The sequence below is a fragment of the Drosophila subpulchrella genome, chromosome 4 (genome assembly GCF_014743375.2).
Source record: "Drosophila subpulchrella strain 33 F10 #4 breed RU33 chromosome 4, RU_Dsub_v1.1 Primary Assembly, whole genome shotgun sequence".
NCBI classification, from domain to species: domain Eukaryota; kingdom Metazoa; phylum Arthropoda; class Insecta; order Diptera; family Drosophilidae; genus Drosophila; species Drosophila subpulchrella.
In genome coordinates, this window is record NC_050608.1 from 1,620,215 (window position 1) to 1,644,846 (window position 24,632).

Sequence of the window (24,632 nt, forward strand, 5' to 3'; positions counted from 1 at the left end):
CTATAACCGTTACTCATGGGTAAAAGGTTAGTTTTGATTTGTTAAACGGTATGTAGTGGGTAGAGTGAAGCGTTTCCGACCCTATAACTTAAACAAACATAAAAAAATTATGGGTATCAGCGCACAGCCCAAACCGTAAGATCTAATGCAGTGGTCGGCACCACAAGTTTGCCTTGCATTAGTGTGAGTGTAAAAAACACGAAGTTGGCGCGCAGCGCTCTGACGCCTGACGTTTCTCTGTTTTGCACTGAAGTTGTCTGCCGCAGCAGCAAAAAAACACACCGAAGCTGAGAAAAAAAGACCCGAAGACCCATGCCGAAGTCATACGAACATCTACGTTATACGTGAACGAGCAGAGGATGAGCAGAACACTTCTCTATGCTCACTAGATAGGCCGCTGCCGACCCCTGATCTGATGCCATACAGGAGCCCTAGGGTAGGCTTTAAAATCCCATATTTCTCCCCAGTTGCCCCAAAAAGAACCGAGCAAAAAAACTTTTTAATGTCCCATAAAATGCTTAGTTCATGAAAAGAGCATATCGTAAACCAAAAAGAATTTGAAAAATCACCCATAGTTTTGGAAAAATATATATGTAGCTCTGTTATTATTATCATAGCTCTACTTTTCCGGTGTAGTATTTTGTACACCCGTTACTCGTAGATTTAAAGGCTACTCTAGATTCGTCGGAAAAAATGCAAGCGGTAGAATGAAGCGTTTCCGGCCTATGAAGTGTATACATTCTTGGTCAGGACAAGTAACCGAGTCGTTGAATCTTTGACCCTTTGTCTGTCCGTGTGAACGCTGTGATCTTAGAAACTAGAAGATCTGGAGATTTGACATCTAACATATTTGTGGATTTCTTAGTTTGCTATGGAGACAATTAAAGAATGTTTGAAAATGTCGTTAAATTCAATAATTGGTTTTCTTACCGAATATATTTATACCCTTGCAGAGGTATAATGAATTCAGTCAGAAGTTTGCAACGGCAGTGAAGGAGACGCTTCCGACCCCATAAAGTATATATATTCTTAATCAGCATCACTAGATGAGTCGATCTAGCCATGTCCGTCTGTCCGTCCGTATATGGAAAAAAAATGTAACAAAATTATATCTTTAGTGTTTTCTAACATATAACCTCCTACGCTTGGAAATAACATTTTTTAACTAGTTCTCAATTTTGAATTTAATTTTATCAATATCGGACGACTATATCATATAGCTGGCATAGGAACGATTGGAAAATTGGTGGGAAAATAATATGAAACAAACAACAAGCCGCCCAAGCCTGTGGCGCCCAAAATTTTCATGCTAGATAAACAATTTTAACTGAAATGTATTGGTCTCTTCAATACCTATCGATTGATCCAAAAAAAAATTTAAATAAATTTAAATATTTATTTTTTACAAAAAGTTTTAGTTAATGACAAACTTTTCCTTTTCTTAAAAAAATATCGAATAAGAATGTTGTGTCATTAAATTAATGATGCATAGCTTTGGACACTCAAGCATGAAATGTTTTTCATACTGAATTCAATCGGGCTATTCTTTTTATCGTTCAATAACTTCCAAACGGTAATTTTTATGGCAAAAGGTGTTGTATATCAAAAGATGATGGATCTCCAGGGCTATATAGTTTGAAAAAGAACGCTACGAATCAATTTTGAAAAAATTGACAAAATGTGGTTTAAAAAACGTATTCCTATAACCTTAAGTCTATTGTATTTAAAGAATATAAGGAAAGACAGCTTGATTTGCATATTGAATTATCTATTCAGCGACATACAGCACGTATCTGTAGCATTGGTTGTTTAGAAACTATGAGCCTTTGAAATCTAGCTATTTTTTTAATTTCCCGCTAAACTAGCGAGTTTTTTCAAAAGTCGTAAAGCAAAAGTTTTCTATCTCTAGCTTCTTAATACATCCATAAAGTCCCCCAAACCCTAAAACGATAAAGGGATTTATTGTACTCTCAGTAAGAATACACTTACACTTTTACCGCATTTTCTCCCAAACCAATCGAAATATGTTAAGTCTTTCTAAGCAATCTTTTTAGCTTTTCGATTGGTGTATCACCCGTTAGATAGGACCATCACTGCAGATTTTCAATTCTGTCCGCGTTCGCCACTTCGTGGACTGCTGTTCACAGTGACCTCTTTGGCTGCATAGTCCATTCAAAATGTTTAAGCCGAAAAGAAATGTATACGTAACTCACATATTTTCGTCAGACCTGTCTCCTTCAAGAATAACATAATCTAAATTCTTTTAATAACGATGATTTAACAAGCAAATCAAATTATCACAGGGGAGGGTACCGGGAAAGGGGACAAAGAGGTAGTGTTGCAAAGAAGAAAAACCAATTGCTGAAATAGGGTAAAACGCATCGAGGTAATGTGATTACCGTATTAGTTTATTTAGTGTTAAATTTGCGGAATTTAAAAAAATTTAATTTATTTTAAATTTTTTGATTGTTTATAATAATTTTATGGAGACAAAATGGTGTTTAAATCTAGTATATACAATAGATAATAGTTGCAAGATGGCTTCAAAGTCACTGGACACCTACAAGTATCACAACTAGAAAAAGCAATAGAAGAAGGGAAGTGCTGAAGTAGATCCACTGTTGAAACTAATTTCCCCACATGGACTTTCTGCCGGGCGTGCCCTCGCAAAGAAAGTCGGTCCTGGCTAGACGAATTTCCATTGGGAAATCACTTATACAGGGATGACAGCTGGAAGAGAGATCACCAGCTATTGCCAGTAAAACAACACCGTTCAACTCTTAAAACTTCGGTCACACAACAAAGAAAACTATTTTCGACCCAACTTTAAGCATAGTACTCACATCGACAAAAACCGCGAGCTAAAAATATGAGTGAGCGAGAGGCAAATACGCGGCTAACGCGGTACTCAGATGAGCTAAGGAAGTACCGGTGACACGTCCCACGTGAAATCACTTGTGAAAATCAGAATATTTCTAATGAGTTTTCACTTATGAAATCACTTGCAAGTGACACGTCCCAAGTGAAATCACTTGTGAAATTATCAATTTTTCCCATGAGTTTTCACTTATGAAAATATAGAATATGTAATACATACAATTTTAATTACATTTTAAATCATTTTAATTAAATCGTATTATTCAGATTTTCAATTAAGGGACAATTATTGTTAGTATTTCTGTTTTTTTGTTTTGTTAGTTTGTTTTTCACGTTCTTCATCGCCTTTCTCAAACATTTGTCCGGGTCCTCGGAGTCTTTGGCCAACGCTCCTGAAAAAATGTATAGGCATATGATTAAAAAATGCGTTTTACTTGTTTATTTGTATATTTACCTTTTAGAGCTGTGTATAAACTCTGCGGGATTTTTTTTGGAACAAAACATTTCATCATCCACTTTCGGCTAACAGAACCCATTGAATACCTTCAAATTTACGTACTTTAAACTAACATCAATGCACAGCATCTTAAACTTAATGTAGCACTTACCTGTCTTTATTATATTAACTAAACGATTAAAGTAACCCTGCTGCGCACAATTAAAATGGATGCTTCCCTTTCAATCACTCAAACAGAATGCACCAAGTCCCCTTTACTTTTTTATTTTTCTCTTCGCTGTTGGCGCGTGCCACTGCACCTATACCCTTTCAAAAGCGAAAAATATCCGACTACATCATTTTTACTTCTTGAGTAAAAAATACAATATGAATTTTTAAAAATGTTAATACTAAAATGTTCTACATATTTAAATCAATTTTAACGGACTAAATTTCTATAACTAAACTAAAATATTATATTGTAATGTATAATAAGTAAACATAACATTATAAGTAAATTCGATTTACTTAATTTTACTATAATTAAACAATTTACTTTTATAAAACCATATTAGTTGTTTTTTTCGATATACAATAATGCTTCTAAAATATTAGGGCATTCACATGTCGCTGCGCCACGAAAATTGTTCCGCCGAAATGCTAGTCGCTTCAAATTCTATATTTTCATAAGTGGAAGCTCATGGAAAAATTCTGATTTTCACAAGTGATTTCACTTGGGACGTGTCACTTGTAAGTGATTTCATAAGTGAAAACTCATGAAAAAATTCTGATTTTCACAAGTGATTTCACTTGGGACGTGTCACCGGCACGTGACAGGCCATACGAAAAATGAGTTTATAAACAAGTGAAATCCCGCGGGACTTCGAAAAATTTTTATTTGAATTTTCACTTGTGAAAATGCGGACATCCCATACAATGTTCTATATGGAGCGTCACTTGTTCTTCACTTGTGCAAGAGGACATGTCCCACGGGATTCACAAGGTGATTCACAAGTGAAACTTTTTTTTTGAACTGAAGGGGTACTTCCAAGCCAGCATGCAACTAATATATACAAAAATTGCTATTCTTTCCTATTTCCTTAGGTCATCTCAATACCTCGTATAGTTTGCTCGCGGGTCTTGTCGATGTGAGTACTAGGCTTTAGATTCATCTTTTAGAATTTAAATTAAGAAGAGTTTGAAAATCTCAATTGGCTTGGAAGAAAAAGCGGTAAAAATAATTATTTTTTATAATAAGCATCGAGTTATTTAACTGAAATTACGCGGCGAATGACACCTCAACTGTTAAAAAAAAGAGGAGGACTTACGAAAATGAAAATGTATGTAGCCCTTATTCATTTTAGGGTCTAAACAGAAAACTCTTGTTCTACTACTTCTGGAAAACTCCGCTAGCTTAGCGTAAAATAGATCAAATAGAGATCTCAAAATCTAAACGGTAGAATGTTAGGATTAGTGCAAGTTGTGAAGTGCACAGAGCTACGCCTACATACGCCCATAACGCTGAAATTTGGCACTCCGAATTCCAAAAAAAAATGGGATTTTATAACTACAGAGTCGGAAATATCTCTTTGACTGCGATGAAAACTTCTGACTGAAATTATAATACCCTTTGCAAGGGCATTAAAATACGATTTCTATTTCAATTTTTTAAAAGAGGATGAGCTAAAAAATCTCGATTGGTGATAACGATACATATATTACAAGGTCTGATTCAGTTCGTTCAACACCTATGAATCAAATAAAAGTTCAGTTTGGAAAAGTAAGGCAAACATGTTTAAACATTTCCTTTCAAAAACCCCACTGTACCGAAGCCAATAAAGCTTTTGCGTCTTGTAAAAGCTTAAGCAGCAGCTCAAAATTTAAAGCTCTGACACGCTTAAGAAATCTTGTAAGATACATCTAACTTTACTTGAAATCAGTTATAAAAAGTTAGTAGATCAGATCGCTTGCCCTTCTTGTTAAGCTAAATCAAATTTTTGTGGATTGGTAGTTAGTCAAACCACGTATTTAAATTTTTTCAATCGTAATAATGAAATCTTTGCAAAGATTATGTATAATTACGTGGTTCATAATTTTCTTAAAGACTTTGAAAGGAAACTTTATTATTCAACCAGTTTCTCAAAAACTTGAAGGCTATGAATACACGCAACAATCGTTTTTGCAGAGTGAAAGTAAACTAGAGGTCGTTAATGAGTGGAAATACTTGGACTTTGAATATTCAACTTTTGTTCAACGGCAACAATCAATTTTAAATGGGTAACAAAAATCTTAAAATATCATGGATGCCACAGATCCACTTCAGAGCTTAGATGGGTAAGATGTTGCATAGAATAAAGTTGCTCTGAAAGGGCGATCTGTGATTTCTGTGGCAGTTCCTATGGGTTTTATACTTATGGTATAAGAAATAATAGATAAGTTATGATAATACAGGGAAATAATAATAAGTAAAATAAAACGTATGATTAAATATAACAAGGAAGAACGCAATAGTCGAGTACCTCGACTATCAGATACTCGTTACTCAGCTGAAGGGACAAAATGAAAATGTAGATGTGCAAGCAGCGAAGGGAGACTGAAATGCGCCACCTACCGGCGGTAGGCAGACTTAAGCGTTATGGGCCTCAGAGTGGGCGTGGCAAATTTTTTTTGGATCAATCGATAGGTATTGACGAGACCAATACATTTCAGTTAAAATTTGTTATCTAGCATGAAAATTGTGGGCGCCACAGGTTTGGGCGGTTTGTGGGCGTTAGAGTGGGCGTGGCATATTCGCGTGACAATCTTGCGCTGTGTACAAGGCTACGGAATCTAAATCTGAGAACCCAATTCTCTATCTTTGATAGTTTCCGAGATATCCACGTTCATATTTACGATTTTTTGAAGTTTGTGGGTGGTTTGTATCAATCGATAGGTATTGATAAGAACAATACATTTCAGTTAAAATTTTTATTCTAGCATTAAAACTGTAGGAGCCACAGTTTTGGGAGGTTTGTGGGCGTTAGAGTGGGCGTGGCACCCTGCTGAAACAAACCTGCGCTGCGCAGGAATCTCAGGAATCTGCATGCCTAATCCCAGTATTGTAGCTCTTATAGTTTCCGAGATCTCAGCGTTCATACAGACAGACGGACATGGCTAGATCGACTCGGCTAGTAATCCTGATCAAGAATATATACACTTTATGGGGTCGGACACGCTTCCTTCTGCCTGGTACATACTTTCCGACGAATCTAGTATACCCTTTTACTCTACGAGTAACGGGTATAAAAATTTATCATGGTGTTACTAACATTGATTATTTCTTATAACTGCAAGGGTATACAAACTTCGGCTTGCCGAAATTAACTTTCTTCCTTGTTTTTCTGTGCAATGCATCATAATGCATTTCTGACAGTCGACTAAGCGTTCTCCTTTGTTGATTTTATAGAGGCGTGGACTCCTAGCTCCTATAAATTTATTGTATTGTTAATAATACATGAGTTATACTTTTTGTTATAGATATAAGATTTTAAGATTGAAAAGGTTATTTGTTACTTTTAGATTTCATATATTTTTATTTACAGAGACTTTGTACCGAAAAATAATTTACCTTTGGGAATTGATGTCCATAAAAATCGCCTGTTTGTGACTACACCCCGTTGGAAAGATGGTGTGCCTGCTAGTTTGGGTACCATTCCATTTCCTCCAACAGAGTCAAGTCCAGCAATAAGACCGTATCCAAACTGGGAGGCTCATGGAAACCCTAAAAATCCCGACTGTTTAAAGCTGATGTCGGTGTATCGTACAGCTGTAGATAGGTGTCAACGAATTTGGCTAATTGATTCTGGCATTGTCAATGCTACAGTCAATTTAAACCAGATTTGTCCGCCAAAGATTGTTGTATATGATCTTAAAAGAGACGAACTGATTGTTCAGTACAATTTAGAGTCTTCTCAGGTCAAACAAGATTCCCTGCACTCTAATATTGTTGTGGATATTGGAGATCATTGCGACGATGCGCATGCTATTGTATCGGATGTATGGAGATATGGGCTTGTTGTGTATAGCCTTTCAAAGAACCGAAGCTGGCGTGTAACAAATTATAATTTTTATCCCGATCCAGTTGCATCAGATTTTAATATTTACGGATTGAACTTTCAATGGCTGGATGGTGTATTTGGTATGAGTATATCTTACAATGAAAAAATGATGCAACGCGTTCTTTACTTTCATCCGATGGCAAGTTTCAAGGTGAGTTGTATGTATGAGTAAAAAAGAAAATAAGCATAGTCTGTTTAATTCGATTTATTTGTAACGCTTGTATGTGCACTTCAGTTTAAGATTTTAAATGTGTAGAATTACATAACAAGTACATGTTCAAAGTATCTTAATTCTGGCTTTAGGCTAGAAATGCTTTAGCTGATATTAAAAAGTGCCAATAAATCGAAAATATGGAACCTTAACCACGATTATCTCAAGACTGCAACTTGATGGAAAGTTTCCAGGTTATGGATTACTAATCTACAGGTCAAATTCTTTCAATTTTGTAGCCGCTAGTCTTTTAGCAAGAATAACTCCAGATTTTGTTGTCCTGTGGAATTATTAAGAGTATATTTTTTATTAAGTAATATCTAAAACAGTTTAAAATAATATAATGTTATTAATATTGATTCCAGGAGTTTATGGTACCGATGGACCTCTTGTTAAATGAATCTCTATGGCAAACAAACAATCAAGAAAATGCGAAGTATTTCATTTCCATTGGGGATCGGGGATACAACAGCCAATCATCTACTTCTGCAATTACAAGGAGTGGCGTTATGTTTTTCACACAAGTTCATCAAGATAATATTGGATGTTGGGACACGTCAAAACCATACACTCGAGCACATCTGGAAAGACTTCTGGAAAATGGCTCGAATCTAATTCAATTTCCAAATGACTTAAAAGTAGATAATGAAGACGACCAAAGTCTATGGATTATTAGTAACCGACTACCAATATTTCTATATAGTAATTTGGACTATGGAGAAGTAAATTTTCGAATTTTAAAGGCGAACGTAAAAAAGGCTATAAGCAATGGCATTTGTAATCCAGACAATAAGTACATTAATGGATCTAAATCAGCTTTTGTGTTAATCGAAGAAGGTCAATGTTATTAAAAATGTTTATAAGAAAAGGACACATACCATTTTTATGTGATATTCGATAGCACTGTGCAACCTTATCGTCTTTTTGAGGGTACTTCGTTATCTGAAAGTAATTATTATTTTAAGCCTATTTCTCTTGCTCAGCTGGCGTTGGGATATTTTAACGATGTTAAGTTTCAGTTAAAAATGGGTAATCATGGCTGATCAGCATACAAAGCTCAGATACCTGTTACTAAACTAAAGGGACCAAAGGGAAATGGAGATATGCAGGCAGCAAGGCGAGATTGAAATGCGCCACCTATCCGCGATATCAATACATTTAAGCTTTATGGGCGTTAGAGAGGGCGTGGCAAACTTTTTTTGGTCAATCGATAAGTATTGACGAGACTAATACATTTCAGTTTAAATTTTTGACCTAGCATGAAAATTGTAGGCGCCACAGGCTTGGGCTGTTTGTTAACGTTAGAGTTGGCGTGGCATATTCGCGTAACAAACTTGCACTGCGTACAAGGCAACGGAATTTAATCTGAAATCCCAAATCTCTATCTTTGATAGATTCCGAGATATCCGCGTTCATATTTGCGATTTTTTGAAGTTTGTGGGCGGCTTATGACTTTAAAGTGGGCGTGGTAACCATTTTGGGTCAATCGATAGGTATTGATGAGAACAATACATTTCAGTTAAAATTTTTATTTCAGCATAAAAACTGTAGGTGCCACAGTTGTGGGCGGTTTGTGGGCGTTAGAGTGGGCTTGGCACGCTGCTGAAAGAAACTTGCGCTACTTTATAGGGTCGGAAACGTTTCTTTCTGCCTGTTACATACTTTCCGACGAATCTAGTATACCCTTTTAGTCTACGAGTAACGTAATCATGGTGGATTTGCCTACATTGGCCTTTTTGAAGCTCATTGGAAGTTGCTATAAACAAGACCAAGAATGGCAAGAGCTCTGGAATTCAGCAGAGTTCGTATAAAATGCCCCGGAAAATTTCGTCTCATGCCTAGCAACTCGTGGGCCCCAATATAGCGAGCGTGTAAAAGTCCATGCTACTAGAAATGATCGACGCCATGCAGCAGTATGCAAAACATGTGGCCTACAAATCATAGTCTGCTGGTCTGCTGGACGGACAGTCTCTGGAAACCGTCAGAAACCGTCGGTTATAGTTAAGTAAAATAATCTTAAAATGGTCCAAAGAAAAGTTTCTCAGTTTTTCGGAAATTTTAACCGATATTACCAGCAAATATGTTTACACATATAAACTATTTTTTATAAAAATCTATTAAAATTGTAGGGGCACTTGCCCTTGTTTGTAGGGCGCTTTACTTTTAAAACAAAAAAAAAAGTTGAAGAAAAATTGCCATTAATTATTTAAAAGGCAATTTAACATTAAAACAAAAAAGGCACAGTTTTTTAAAGAAATATTGCCGTTAACTGCATACACTTTTTTCTCATTTTAAAGGAAGTTTACATTTTTAAACAGAAACAAGGAAGAACGCTATTGTCGAGTACCTCGACTATCAGATACCCGTTACTCAGCTAAAGGGACCAAAGGGAAATGGAGATAAGCAAGCAGCAAAGTGAGATTTAAGTGCGCCACCTACCGGCGGTAGACAGATTTAAGCGTTGTGGGCGTTGAAGTGGGCGTGGAAAAATTTTTTTTGGATGAATCGATAGGTATTGACGAGACCAACACATTTCAGTTAAAGTTTTTTATCTAGCATGAAAATTGTGGGCGCCACAGGCTTGGACGGTTTGTGGGCGTTAGAGTGGGCGTGGCATGTTCGCGTAACAAACTTGCGCTGCGCTTAAGCCTACGGAATCTAAATCTGAAATCCCATTTCTCTATCTTTGATATTTTCCGAGATATCCGCGTTCATATTTACGATTTTTTGAAGTTTGTGGGCGATTAAGTGGGCGTGAGTCAATCGATAGGTATTGATGAAAAGAATACATTTCTGTTAAAATTATTATTCTAGCATCAAAACTGTAGGAGCCACAGTTTTGGGCGGTTTGTGGGCGTTATAGTGGGCGTGGCACTCTGCTGAAACAAACTTGCGCTGCGTAAGAAGCTCAGGAATCTCCACGCCAAATCTCAACAGCCTAGCTCTTATAGTTTCCGAGATCTCAGCGTTCATCCGGACGGACAGACAGACGGACAGACGGACATGGCTAGATCGACTCGGCTAGTGATCCTGATCAAGAATATATATACTGTATGGGGTCGGAAACGCTTCCTTCTGCCTGTTACATACTTTCCGACGAATCTAGTATACCCTTTTACTCTACGAGTAACGGGTATAAAAACGGCCTATATTTAGGAAAAATCGTTATAAATGTATGATAAATACATGTGGCGACTTTACCGTAAAATTTCTATGACTGTACTCACAAAATGTGCAATGCAGTACAAAATTTCTTCGGCCACAGCGCTCAGAATAATGGGGTGTGCAGCATTGGTATGTGGTTACGAACAACAAAAAGCATCATATACAAAAAACGAGAAAAAAAGTTAACTTCGGCAAGCTGAAGGTTATACTTGTATACCCTTGCAGTTATAAGTCAATGGAAGTAACAAAGTCTTTAATTTTTTTTATTAAACAAAAAATCACAAACGCAGCCCCCATATAATTTACCAGAACATTGCACGTGACGACTATAATATTTATCTAAACTTCGTAGATTTACAAACAATCAAAATATTATACATTTTAATTAAATTAACTTTCCGATTGCCTTTTTTGATTATGTGGGCATTAAACGACATAGGTTAACATAAACCTTACTCTTTAGGATGTTAAAAAAAATTCTATAAATTCCATCCCTCGACCACCACTGTAGGTTTTTAACTTAAAAATTCGGGAAAAGACATGCCCATGAGTTGTGATCGACTTAAGATATGATGAGACCTTAAATGCAAATCTGTAGAAGAGCATCTAAGCAATTTATTGGCATCCATATCAATAAAATAAAGTACAAACTCTCGAACATATCTTTATTTAAAATATTAAGTTTTTAAACCGCGATTTCAGAAATACCACACGTTAGGATCAAAAACCAAATATGCAGATATGCCTAGTATGTCTATATTAACATAATTAAATGCCCAAAAGTCTGCACCAAAAACACAGTCAACCAGTGTTATTCGATTGTTTCTTTGGTAGCTGCATGATATAGTCGTCCGATCTTTTTAACAATTAAATTTTAACATTTCAAAAACAAGAAAGGAAGCTAGCTTCGACACGCCGATGTTTATATACCCTTGTAGGTCGTTCCCGTGGGAGCATTGTATGTACAGAGCTTTCCGATTGTTAGAAAACCAAAAACTAATTTTAAAAATTTTAAGATAATGTTCTTTTTTAATTTCCTACCGTGTATGGTATGATTAAGGAAGACGAAATATAACGGCTTATGTATTATTTTGACATTAATTATCCGAACGTTGCTATGGCAGCTATATGATGAAGTCGTCCGATTTTATTTAAATTTTGTTCGAAATTCAGAAATATTAAACGAATGATATTCCTAGGAGTAAAAATAATATGTCAAAAGCACCGAAGTTATACTTTTTTACACTTAAAAAAATATTCATTTGATCATTCCTATGGGAGCTGTAGGATATAGTTCTCCGATACAGCTCGTTCCAACAGTCCTTTGTGGGTGGCAGACAGATTGAATCATTATGGGCGTTAAAGTGGGCGTGGTACTTTTGTAGGTTTGATATATCAATTCCTATAGGTACCCTTCAGTTCCAAAAAAAAAGTTTCACTTGTGAATCACCTTGGGAATCACCTGGGACATGTCCTCGTGCACAAGTGAAGAACAAGTGACGCTCCATATAGAAAATTGTATGGGATGTCCGCATTTTCACAAGTGAAAATTCAAATGAAAATTTTTCGAAGTCCTACGGGATTTCACTTGTTCCTTATACTCATTTTTCGTATGGCCTGTCACGTGCCGGTGACTCGTCCCAAGTGAAACACTTGGGAAAATCAGAATTTGTCCTTGAGTTTTCACTTGTGAAATCACTTGCAAGGGACACGTCCCAAGTGAATCACTTGTGAAAATCAGAATTTTTCCTTGAGTTTTCAATTTAAAAAATATAGAATTTAAAGTACATACATATTTAATTTCATTTTAATTCATTTTAATTATATGGTATTATTTAGATTTTCAAAAATTTTACAATTATTGTTTCTGTTTTTTGATTCGTAAGCTTATTTTTAACGTTAGACATCGCCGTTCTTAAACCTTTGTCCGGGTCCTCTGAATCCTTGGCCAACGCTCCTGAAAAAACATATGTTTAAAAAATGCGTTTTTTTTGTTTAATTGTATATTTACCTTTTATAGCTGTGTTGCAGAATTTTTATTGGCACAAAACATTTCGTCATCCACTTTCGGCTAACGGAACCCATTGAATACCTTCAAAATTTACGTACTTTAAACTAAGATCAATGCACAACATCTTAAACTTAATGTAGCACTTACCTGACTTTATTATATTAACTAAACGATTAAAGTAACTCTGCTGCGCACCATTAAAATGGATGCTTCCCTTTCAATCACTCAAACAGAATGCACCAAGTCTTCTCACCCCTTTACTAGATTTCTTTTGTTTTCTCTTCGCTGTTGGCGCGTGCCACTGCACCTATACCCTTTCTAAAGTGAAATATATCCGACTATATAGTTTTTACTTCTTGAGTAACAAATACAATATGAAATTTTTTAAAAATGTTAATACTAATACTACTAATGTTTTAAATATTGAAATCAATTTTAACGGACTAATTTTCTATAATTACACTAAAAAAATATATTGTAATAAAAGTGTATAATAAGTAAACATAACATTATAAGTAAATCCAAATTACTTAATTTTACTATAATCAAATAATTTACTTTTATAAATCAATATAAGTTGTATATTTTCGATACACAATAATGCTCCTAAAATATTAGGGCATTCACATGTCGCTGCTCCACGAAAATTTTTCCGCCGAAATATTAGTCGCTAGCCGAACATAACGGAGAGACGCAAAAAAAAATAACGGACCGGCCGAAATTTGTCTCTGCGAGCACGGAGTGCAGGCAGATTATAAGACAAGAAAGAGAGGAAAATATCCGAGTATCTCTCTCTCTTTGTTGCACGATCGTTTTCGTGGGCAGTCTTCTACGCTGCGCCGACTGCTCTGCTGACGTCAACAGCGGCACAGCGTTTTGGGCACAATAAAAAAACAAAAAAAACTTTTTGCCTTGAGCCATGTCACCGCGTCCCTACTGCAGAACTGAAGGGTATTGACGAGACCAATACATTTCAGATTTTTGCGGCTTGTGAGAAATGCAAGCTTTCTAAGAGTACATTAGATTCGTCGGAAAGAATGTATTCCACAATGCAAATATGTCATTAATTCGTATCTTTTAATTTAAAAATTTTAATAGTTCTGTAAAACACTCCTATAAACGATATTTTTGGTTTTTTCCACAGGTTCTAATTATATACATTTTCGGAATGCAATTTCAATTTGAGAATAACAAAATTAGTTTGTAATTTGAACTTAATTTTGCACTTTGAAGGATATGTGTAAAAGCTGTTTCGGATTTGCATATTAAATATTTGTGGGTATGCTCGTGTATTCTAAAACACAATGAAATAACCAACTAGTCAAACGTCTAAATCTGAAAACAGAAAGAAACAATACATAAATTAAGGGAACGACAAACTGAACGTAAGTAAAAGTAAAAGGAGATAGCCAACGTGAAATTAACATCTAGTTCTCAATCAGAAGATCAGGCCGTAAACATCTAGCCAACAGCAGGTTGTCCGTGGGGCTATGAACCAAGCTGTTCACAATCCAGGCTAGGCTAGTCGGCGGGAAAATCACTCGTCAATCGGGAATAGGATCCCTTCAGTTGGGAAGGCGGAGGTTCGGCAAACAGCTGCCACAAAAGTCCTCGAAGATTCATCGACGACTTCCCAACGGCACCTCCAGACACATCCACCTCAATTGCGACCGCCACGTGCCAACCCCCCCAACAGTGCAGCTGCTCCGAGATTAGAGAGAGAGAGAGTTAGCCAGTATCACTTGGAAATAACCTCAAAACCAAATATTAAATTATTAATATTATTATTGTCTGCAATTCCTAAAGCATTTGAACGCATTTTACATCTCATTTGCAACATATGTGCTCCTCGCTGCTATGACCGCGTCAAAAAGGATTTTGTTGAGCCAAGACCGACCACCACTAACCTGCTCGAATTGACATATATTGTATAAAAGGGATTTAACAAAAAATTGTAGACAGACGTTATATACACAGATTTATGTAAAACCTTTGACTCTGTAAGCCATCTTCTTCTTTTATTCAAATTAGATCAACTAGGGTTTCCGAATAATCTATAAGCTTGGACTTCAAGTTATTTGGATAGTAGATCTAATCTGTTTATTAAGGATATTCCCTGTATCGTAACACACTCTCGTGTACTAAAGTATGCTGATGATTTTAAGCTTTGTTTATAACTGGGTCCAAAACGTCAGGTTGCCTTCTTACTCGAGTAGATTGCTATTTATTAATTTGCCTAGTCTAGTAAGCCGTAGAACTATGCTTGGTACTATTTTTATGAATAATCTTATTAGAGGCGATATTGATTCTGTAGATTTGGTAAGCCGCCTTACTTTCAGTGTTCCTGTTAGACTAATGCGAAACTACTATCCATAAACTTGCCACGATGTTCATCTAATTTTAGTCAGCATGAGCCTTTTCGCGTTCTTTGTAATAATTATAACAACCTATATCATTTAATTTGTTCCTCAACTTCTATCCCTGTATTAAAAACTAAAATCTTAGCTCATTTGCTTTAGTCTTGTTGATCTATGTTTTGTCCTGTCCTTGTTTGTTCTATGTACCTTCCTCGCGAACCGTACTTGCCCGAAATAAAAATGGGCCCGCGCGTAACAAGCACGTGCTTGGTGTCGTTTGGGCCACTTGTTTGTACTGCTCTTAGTGCATCAACGTTTAACAAATATAATATAAAAGTGTATTGTCTGGTTTCTCCTTACAGTCAGATATTAAGGGGGTAGTCAGGTATTTTTTTCCAATTTGTTGTGCATATTTGGACACTTTATACCCCTAGAAATTGTGTAGAAACCTTCTATTACCGCAGATTGTTTCAAAAGTTGTCGAAAAAATCGGACGATGAATCAACCATAACTCTGCCGTAAGTCAACCGGCATTTAAAAGAAAAACATTTTTTGCAACGTTTTTTAAGTATAATAAAGCTGTAAAAAATCTTGAAGGTAAAATAAAAACTTTTCTGGAAAAAAATAATTTGCAAGCGGCGACTACCCCTTAACTGTTTCCAGGGATGGTTTGAGTACAACCTTTTAAATTTGAACTGCCTTTAACGCAACGCTATGACTTTTTAAAGGGGTTCTCCAACGTTTATGAGTTATTCTCTTCAGAACATGTCACTGTACCGAATATATTCAGTTAACGATATAGGTACTCTTCTGGACACAAATCCTAAATTTGACTCCCACATCTCCCACCTCTACTGTAAATAAAGCTATGAATGCTCTTGGGTTTGTAAAGGGTTGGTCGAAAGAATTTGAGGGTCCATATATAACTAAATTATTGTTAGCCTCCTTTGTCAGTCCTAACATTGAATATTGTTTTTTTTATTGTTAATATAAGAATAACCCACAATTACTACATATTAACTTGCCACGATGTACATTGACTTGACTTTTAAAGTGAACGGTCGTGTTTTTTTTTAGCTCCGAATTTTTATTTGTTTTTATGTTTGCCTAGGACGGCTTAAATCAAAACTTTTAATATTCGGTCCTTAAAGTGATTAGGATCACTATTTCGTAAGCTTCGCGAGCGAATTTATTCTATGCAAATTCTTAGTAATTCAATTTATAATTTGAATTTTCTGTTCTGTTTTTTGTTTTTGTGATTTATATTGCTTTGTGCGTTGTCCGTAGAAGCTGCAGTGCTATTTTGTGCTGTTGTTTTCTGCGTACACATTAACTGCATTAGGCTCCCGCTCTTCCGCATACTCTCTCTAAATTTTGTTACTGTGACTTCTATTGTTTTCTTTTGTGCGTTGTCCGTCGTAGCTACAGTTCTGGTTGGTGCTGTTGTTATTGCATACGCATCAACTGCATTACGTTCCCGCTCTCTCGCACTCTCTCATTACATTTTGTTCTGATTCCCTTAATCGAAAGCTTAACCGTACAGAGTTTGTGCTCTTCCCGCACTTTTAACTATTTGCTTGAAATTTTCGATCTTTACATTCCTTTGGTACAGTGGTCCGAAAATCACAAACTATGGATACTTTTGTCTGCTCTATTAAAAAATCCATCAACTAATCAGAGCTGACCAGTCAAAACTGACGTGTCGGCTATGTGAAAAAATGGCTCATAGTGTGCCGGGTATACCGGTCGAATTATTGATGACCTGCTAGGGGTCATAACTTATTATATTGCTGTGACCCTTGTCTAGATGTTACGCACGAGATGAGATATTTTATGCGCCAAACTAAAGGCTTAAAGAGTGCCATTAATAGCTTTTGCTTAGCTAGAGATAGCGCTGGAGTTACTCACTGGTGGTAGGCAGCCTAGTGAGAACACCCCGCAACCCCCGGAAAGTGACGATCAGAGCTCTATCATGGAGCAGCGGTCGAACACAACAAATCCGCAAATGTTGCTAAGATCAGCAGCTAAAAAAGATATATACAAACTGCAATCGTCTGCAATTGACTCACCAGTTCCTCCTTCACTTAATATCATGACACCGTCAGTTAATACTGAGCTTATTCTACCGTCACAAGTTGTTTCTGCAGAAACACAATCTGCCGCACCAAAACCCCTTAAAGTGGTTCTGCCAAAAAAACAAATATTTGTTTGTCTGCTTTTCCTTATCAAACGGCCTCCGAGGTCTTGGACACAAATATTACCGTAGAAAAATTTAATTTTACTTAAGCCAGGGACACGTCTTCTTTTAAGATCTCTGTTCAAAACGAGCTCTTTTCAACCATATGTTCTGCAGATTTCTGGCCTGCACTTAAGGTGGTAAAGGAATTCGAAACTAGAAAAAGACCTGTAGAAACAAGACTACCCACTTGCGTCGCACCTTCATCTTCTACCGTAGCATCTTCTTCAAAAAACTAAAAACTAGCTTTCCTATCAGAATACCAGAGTCTTGCGTAGCGCGCACTCCACCCTCAAGTCGGAAGGGATATTGTTAAGGAATTCAATAATACTGAATTCGTATGTGTAAAGCTGTCGATCCCTGGTAGTTTTATATATATCACCTGCTCGTACATTGCGCCTGCATCTGAGTTCCCGGAGTATTAAAAATCATCTTTTTGCTATATAGGCAGTCTCAAATAAGCTGTCCAATAGAGACCATCTTGTAGTCCTGGAAGACTTTAATATACCTGGTATTACGTGGTCCGCAGATGAAAAAACGAATGTCTTACTTCCTTTAACTCATAATGCTTTTACTGAAGGTTTGCTTGACATATCTTTATCTCAAGTTAACTACATCAAAAATTCCTTAGGCTGTTTATGGACCTGTGCTTTTTATTTAATACGGACTGTGTGCTTCTGTCCAAAGTAGGACCTCTTACTCATCCCGAAGGTCCATATCATCCTGCTTTTGAGGTCTCAATCGACACTGGTGCTGTGTTAGATGAAAAATCAGAGAAGTCAACTAAGCGGTTACATTGTTTTCGCAAAGCTGACTTTCAGCGGCTAAATCTTTATATATCAGGCCTTGATTGGTCCGATCTCTACTCATCCCAAAAAATGAATGATGCTATAAATATTTTCTATAGTGCATTAAATTCTTGTGTTCCGGTATACTATCCGTCAGTCTCCAACAAGCCACCTTGGTTCAGTAGTGAGTTGACATACCTAAGAAATAAGAACTCCAGACTTTATAGGAAATTCAAAGATAGCGGTTCTCAATCTATTTATTATAGATACTTTGGTGCTCGGTCTAGTTTTACAGTGCTTAACTTTTTGTGTTACAAAAACTATTTAAATCGTTGTAAAGTTAAATTCTCTCAGAATCCGATAAAGTTATGTAATTTTGTTGACACTGAGCGTATATCCACAAATAATCCGTCCTCGTTATCTTCTAAAAGTATTACCGCAACAACTGATTAGGCGATAGCCGATCTTTTTGCCAAGTTTTTTCCAACGACATATTCTATTTCATCTCATTCCTCACAACCTTTTTCGTACACAGTATCCAGGTCGAATTTAATATTCTGTCCCACCTTAAATAAAAGCTCTTTGCTTGTTGATCTTAAACTTGTCAAGCCTGCATATTCACCTAGTCCTGATGGAATTCCTGTCTGTGTGCTTAAAAATTGCGCGGAGGCCTTATGCAAGCCCTTCCTCAAATTATTTACTATATCTTTAGAATCCTCACAATTTCCCAATATGTATATGAAATCGTTTGTAATTCCTCTCCACAAGAAGGGTAGCAAAGTGGAAGCATGCAATTATAGAGGTATCTCTAAATTGTCAGCGATCCTAAAGCTCTTTGAAAATATTCTTACTCCCCACATGCAGCACCTCTGTAGGTCAGTTATATCTCCATGTCAACACGGGTTTATGAAACGTAGATCGACAACCACTAAGCTTTTGGAACATACATCATTTGTGATAAAAGGATTTAAAAAACATCTTTAAACAGACACCATTTACACTGACTTTAGTAAAGCATTTGACTCTGTTAATCACGTTCTTCTGGTTCTTGTATACTCCACGTTAGTTCCGGTGTCCCACAAGGGAGCCACCTAGGGCCGCTACTTTTTACTTTATTTATAAATGACCTTCCCTCAGCTATAACTCATCTTGTGTACTAATGTACGCACATGATTATAAATTATATGAAAACTTGTAGAGTACGGTTACCTCTCACCCGCGGTTGAAGATCACTTTTCACGTAACGGCACCATCCTTTACGAGATAACGTCGCTGCTGCACCTTCCTATTTACGTAGGCCCAATTCTAGATGTCGCGGGTGGGCTCGTGCGAACACTGCGTGCCCACCGGAGCCATCAATCCAAAAGCGTTCTTTCCTTGTCTCCTCCTGTGGGTTGATGCCTGTGATGCAAATTTGACTACTTTCCATGGTCCATCATATCTGGGTGCCAAACCAGTTGGCCAGTACTGGGTTTCCATTCCGTTTTCTGAGATCGTAGTTTTGTTTTTGCCTTCTACTGACTTCTTCTATTCCTAACCCAGACAGAATTCTCTTCCAAACAGTGACTGCGCTGCACTGTAACCTGTTGTTTCTGAGGTGGTACTATTGAAGGCTAGCATTAACTCCGGTAAGTGCTCATCCCACTTGGACTGGTCTACCCCTGTAGGGAGATCATTGTTTTCACCGTTCGGTTGGTACGCTCCGTCGGATTTTACTGTGAAGTCTACATTGTCGTGAATTGGTGGTATACTGGACTCCATTGTCGGATACACATGGTTTTCCATGATGCCTCCGGTACCTTTGCTAGCATTTTTCCAGCAGCTCTCTGTTGTGACGAGTTATATCGCTGTCAGCAATCGCACGCTGTCACAAAACGTTTCAAATATTTGGCAATCCGCGGAGAGAAATATTTTGCCCGAGTTCTCCTTGATGTTGCAGTTTAATTTCCTTAATCAGCTTCCGGCTCGCATGCGATATTACGTGTTCTCCTGGGCTAGTAATGCTCCTATATCAAAATTACTGGCATACATCTGGAGTTAAAACTGTTTTGTGAATTCTGGACATGCCAATACTGGCGCTTTTTCAGACTTTATTTGGTCGAACGCTTCTTGGTGTTGTCCATTGATGACTTGCCCCAGCTGAGCCCAAAGGCTTTTGGAAGATGTTGTTGCCTTCCACACTCTGTCAGCGACGATCAAATTCCAATCTAGCTTTTTTTCCAGAGTTCTTAGAGTTTCTCCGAAAAGAGATGATATATTTAGTTTAGGGATTTTATAGTTCCTAGTGAAGAGTATTCATTCCGTTTTGGAGGGGTTTACGCCCAGTTCGTTTTTGCCTGTCCAGTCTGATAAGCATCTTAGGCTGTCGAAAGGCATTACGAGACTGTCACCTCCTTCCATGTTTCGCAGCAGTCTATTGACTGGTACGTTCCACATAAATGGCGAGAGTACACCGCCTCGCGGGGTGCCTCTACTAACTTTCGTTACGACAGTAAGTCGTAAATCGTAACGTCCCCTCCACGGTCCTGTATCGCAGTAGCCGGATAATGGCCAATATTCAAGTCAGCTAGTTCGTCAGTGATGGATTCTGGCAGGATATTGTTAAAAGCTCCCTCTAGATCTAAGAATGATATGATCGTGCCGATTCTGTGTAGGGCTGCTCTCATAGATTTACCCTTCCCGTAGGCGTGAGGAGTCGGAGAGAGGGGATTGGTGAGACTAGTTTCGGATATGAAGATTTATTTATCTTTTCATCGTTTTCAGCATAAGTGATGAGTAACTGATCGGTCTGATGTCTTTGGGGGTGCAGTTCGATGGCTTACCCGCTTTAGGAATGAACACCACCTTGCTGCGTAACCACATTTCCGGGAAATTACCGGTATCGAAGACCATTTTTGACGGTCATGACCGAGTAAGCTGAGCTGATCCTTAGGTTGAGCCCGATGTTGCAGTGCCTTCGTCACTGAAATTAGGTAGTAGAAAAATATTAAGGTTTTTCCTAGCGTGTATGCAGGCTCTAGTTTTACCTGCACAGTCAGTCAGTTTGTTGCGCCCAGTCCAGAGACCCCGGCACTAGAGATCCAGGGTTCCTAAGTCAAAACGATGTCTGCCCCATGTGCAGCGTTCGTTGCCTTATAGTGGAGAAGGTTGATCTGCAGGGATGTTGGAGACATTTTCAACCACGGTAGGGTCGGTCCTAGGTCCGATTCGGAAAGGGAGTCATCGTCGACCCCGACGCCTCGCATATCTCATGCGAGATCGCTCACCTCCGAGACATAGCCGTCAAGGGGATCGGCGTCGGTTTCGGACGGTTTCTTTACAAGCCGACTTTTGGCGTCTCCTTTGTATACTCGCACCACTACTTCCTCCCACCCGCAGCGCGCGGCCCTCAGCTGCCTTCAGCAGCTTGCTGGATTCCTTCCTTATACAGAGAGTAACCCACCTTTCGGCCTTTTCCACTTTAAGAATTTGCCAATCGTAAATTGGTAGATTAGGGTTGCAGGCCTTGAGTATGTTGACTCTTACCATCGATTTGTTCGGGATCTTGTCTCAGTCTACAACTTCAAGCAATACTCCCCGGTAGATTTGCCAAAGGAATTCCACTAGCACCTATAAAAGAAAGCGGCGTCTGCATCCGTCTGAGCATTCGCCTTTTTTGTGCGTATCCAAACTTTATTTGAAGGTCCTGGAATCTTAAGATGATGTTGAACAGCTTAATAGAAGAAACTTCACTTCTACCACTTTTGGAAAAGTTATCTAGTTTGGCGAGAAAAAAGCTAAAATTGCTAAATTTTGTACACCCATAACTTGTGAACTACTAAAGAAACAGGCTAGTGATATATTTTGTTAGAATATAATTTTGAAGGTATTTTTTTTAATTATTATTATTATTGATAAATTAAAACGGCAAATGGCCAAGATTTCGTGATTTGTATCGTAATCAATCATTTGCCGTTTACTTATCGATATTCTCGGTTATTATGAACACTCTAACATACCAAAAATACCACAGCTATACAGAGCCGAATAAAGTCAGTTGGACATTTAATCTCAACCCGATCTGTTGTCTCCTTTCAATCGGAACACAACATTTCTGTCGACGAGGAAAAACTCCACAAAATTTCATTTTTTGTAATTCGTGTCGCTAGACTAAAACTACAGTGATCGAACGCAAAAAGACATACAATGGCTGACAGCCAAGCTAATTTTGAAACAATATTGGCTCAACAGCAAGAATTTGCGCAGAAGTTGATGCAACAAAAAAAAATGGATGGAATCCATTCTTTCACGAAACAATGGTGTGAACTTAGCCAGATCGGGAGAATTATACGTGTGCCCGCCGTTTCCAAACTTTAACAAAGAAAATCAAAATTGGGAAACGTACCTCCAACAAATAACACAGCACTTCTCCGCTTACTCGGTGCAAGCAGCAGATAGAAAAAAAGCGTATTTTCTATCGTGGGCAGGCACTCACATATTTGAGCTTGTTAAAAATCTGATTGGTAGCGAAAACTTGGACCAGCAGACATATGAACAAATAACAGAGAAACTAACAGAACATTTCAAGCAGAAGAGTCATATTGTTGATGAGCGGTACGAATTCTTCAAGCGTCGGATGCGGGACTCACAGACACATAAGGAATGGGTCGCCGATCTACGTGGCATTGCTAGAGAGTGTAAATTTGTTTGCCAATCCGATGGGTGTTCATTTAATTACGTTAATGAAATGATCCGCGATCAACTAATTGTGCACACTCCATTCGACGCAATTCGCACAGCCACTTTGCAGAAGTTGCAGCCGTCGATCGAAGACGTTCTCTCAATTGCCGAAACTTACGAGGCAACAACAAAGCCAGTGTCAGTAATCAAAGAGAGTGAGAAGAGAGCTCTTGACACAAACGCAGTATATAAATCGTGCACTGGCTGCGGTTATTCTATTTCTCGCGAAATTTGCAAATTTCGGGAGGCAATTTGCCACAAATGTGCCAGAAAGGGGCACATAGCTGTCGTTTGCTTATCCAAGCAGTGCAAAGACAAAAATACACCGATCAACAAAAAACAATTTCCAACGTTTCCAGCTTGGTCAAGTTTGAAGAAACAAATCTGTAATTGAAGTGGACCTCTTCAATACAATCGTATCCTTCCAAATGGATTCTGGTGCAACGGTGTCAGCATTGAATGTCAACACATACAAAAAGCTAAACAGCCCGAGACTGCAGAAGTGCGATCGAATCTTGGACGCATTCGGCCCACAACAAATTCCTGTACTGGGTGAGCTACACACTGTAGCAAAGTGTGGCACCAAGTTGGCAAATGTGGTGATAATAATCTGTTCGGCTCGGATTTGTTTAAAACATTTAATTTTGAAATTCAGCAAACGTCACTGAAAAGCAGGGGACTCAAATGACAGATCTTTGCCAGAGGTATAAGGAGGTATTTGAGCCGGCTATTGGTACGATAAAAAACTTTAAGGAAAGCATTTACCCTAAATTCCGTACCAAAGTTCTACAAAAGCAGGCAAATTCCGTTTGCCCAATTGGATAAGTTCAAGGAGGAAGCGCAGCGTCTTATAGACGCATTTATTTCGAAACCCATAAAATTTAGCAACTGGGCATCGCCAATAGTAATTCGTCACGGCACGCATTTCTCCAAAATTGACCTCAAAGACGCTTACTTACAAATGGAGTTAGACGATGCAGCGAAAGAAATTATGGTTGTCAACACGCCGTTGGACCTCTTTCAGTACCAACGTTTACCGTATGCAATTCCAGCGTCACCTTGAATAACTTCTAAGTGAAATAGAAGGTTGTGAAAATTATCTCGACGACATAACTATTTCGGCTCCTACAGTGGACCAACACCTAGCCAGACTTGAACAAATTTTAGGCATTTTAAAGGCGAGTGGCGTAAAATGTGAGAGAGAGAAATGTTTTTTTCTAAGGGTAGAAAAAGTGTGTACTGTAACGGTACCTTTTTGCTCTGGTTCCGCCGGCTGCTAGGTGTCCTCGTCCTGGCTTGTCGACGCGTTGACTCGACGTCCGCTGGCTCCTGTGTCTCGGGACGCTCGTGGTGGCCGCCTCTGCTCGCTTGCCGACGCGCTGCCTCGGGGTCGCTTGTCGCGCCTTGGACTCGCAGAGAGTTCGGCCTTGTGGACTTAGGGAAGCGTCACCGTTCTCAGACTAGGGTGAACAAGCCTTGCTTTCCAGGCCAACGACTTTCGAGGCAATACCTGTCCCTTGCTCTGTCCTGGACTGTCCCGCTAGGTCCTTGCTCAGATCGCGCTGGCAGTCAAGGCTATTGCCAGGAAGCTGCCTAGCAGTCCACTTTGCTTTACGCCTAGCCCAGACGAACGTTTCACCCGGCTTCACCCTATTGCTTGACGTCCGCGACCCAATGAGCTCCGCGCGGCGATGGTAACGTGGCTTCCAGTGATGCCTGCTGGCGTCGCTGCCGA

The 24,632-nt window shown here is 38.3% G+C and overlaps 1 protein-coding gene and 1 long non-coding RNA gene across 11 annotated transcripts in view; one reads left to right on the forward strand and one right to left on the reverse strand.

The window, feature by feature from the left end:
* Positions 1 to 8,492, forward strand: LOC119563093 (protein yellow). Of its 3 annotated transcripts, none has more exons than XM_037876346.1 (3): positions 1 to 26; positions 6,895 to 7,561; positions 7,987 to 8,492. In XM_037876346.1, the coding sequence occupies exons 1-3, from the start codon at positions 16 to 18 to the stop codon at positions 8,470 to 8,472; spliced, it is 1,164 nt and encodes a 387-aa protein (XP_037732274.1). In that variant the 5' UTR covers positions 1 to 15; the 3' UTR covers positions 8,473 to 8,492. The 3 variants fall into 3 exon arrangements, with proteins under 3 accessions (XP_037732274.1, XP_037732256.1, XP_037732265.1); XM_037876328.1 differs by lacking the exon at positions 1 to 26 and adding an exon at positions 5,257 to 5,590; XM_037876337.1 differs by lacking the exon at positions 1 to 26 and adding an exon at positions 5,598 to 5,647.
* Positions 7,610 to 24,632, reverse strand: part of LOC119563122 — a 23,037-nt gene continuing 6,014 nt past the window's right edge. Inside the window, exons 1-6 of one of the 8 annotated variants that reach the window (XR_005222111.1) lie at positions 22,563 to 24,184; positions 21,704 to 21,870; positions 21,205 to 21,636; positions 21,001 to 21,140; positions 8,500 to 8,563; positions 7,610 to 7,901 (exon numbers count right to left, since the gene is read on the reverse strand). This is a non-coding gene — a long non-coding RNA (uncharacterized LOC119563122). Of the gene's footprint in view, positions 7,902 to 8,499; positions 8,564 to 13,868; positions 14,133 to 18,417; positions 21,141 to 21,204; positions 21,637 to 21,703; positions 21,871 to 22,562; positions 24,185 to 24,632 lie in introns of those variants that run through there. The other 7 variants (XR_005222108.1, XR_005222109.1, XR_005222110.1 and 4 more) reach the window with 7 other exon arrangements.

What these genes read in the sequence shown, in the direction of transcription:
- LOC119563093 (XM_037876328.1), top strand. Translation starts at nt 5,364, where the DNA reads ATGAAATCTTTGCAAAGATTATGTATAATTACGTGGTTCATAATTTTC. An exon ending in CAACAATCAATTTTAAATGG is followed by an intron (nt 5,591 to 6,894) that starts GTAACAAAAATC and finishes TTTTATTTACAG; the next exon opens with AGACTTTGTACCGAAAAATA. An exon ending in ATCCGATGGCAAGTTTCAAG is followed by an intron (nt 7,562 to 7,986) that starts GTGAGTTGTATG and finishes TATTGATTCCAG; the next exon opens with GAGTTTATGGTACCGATGGA.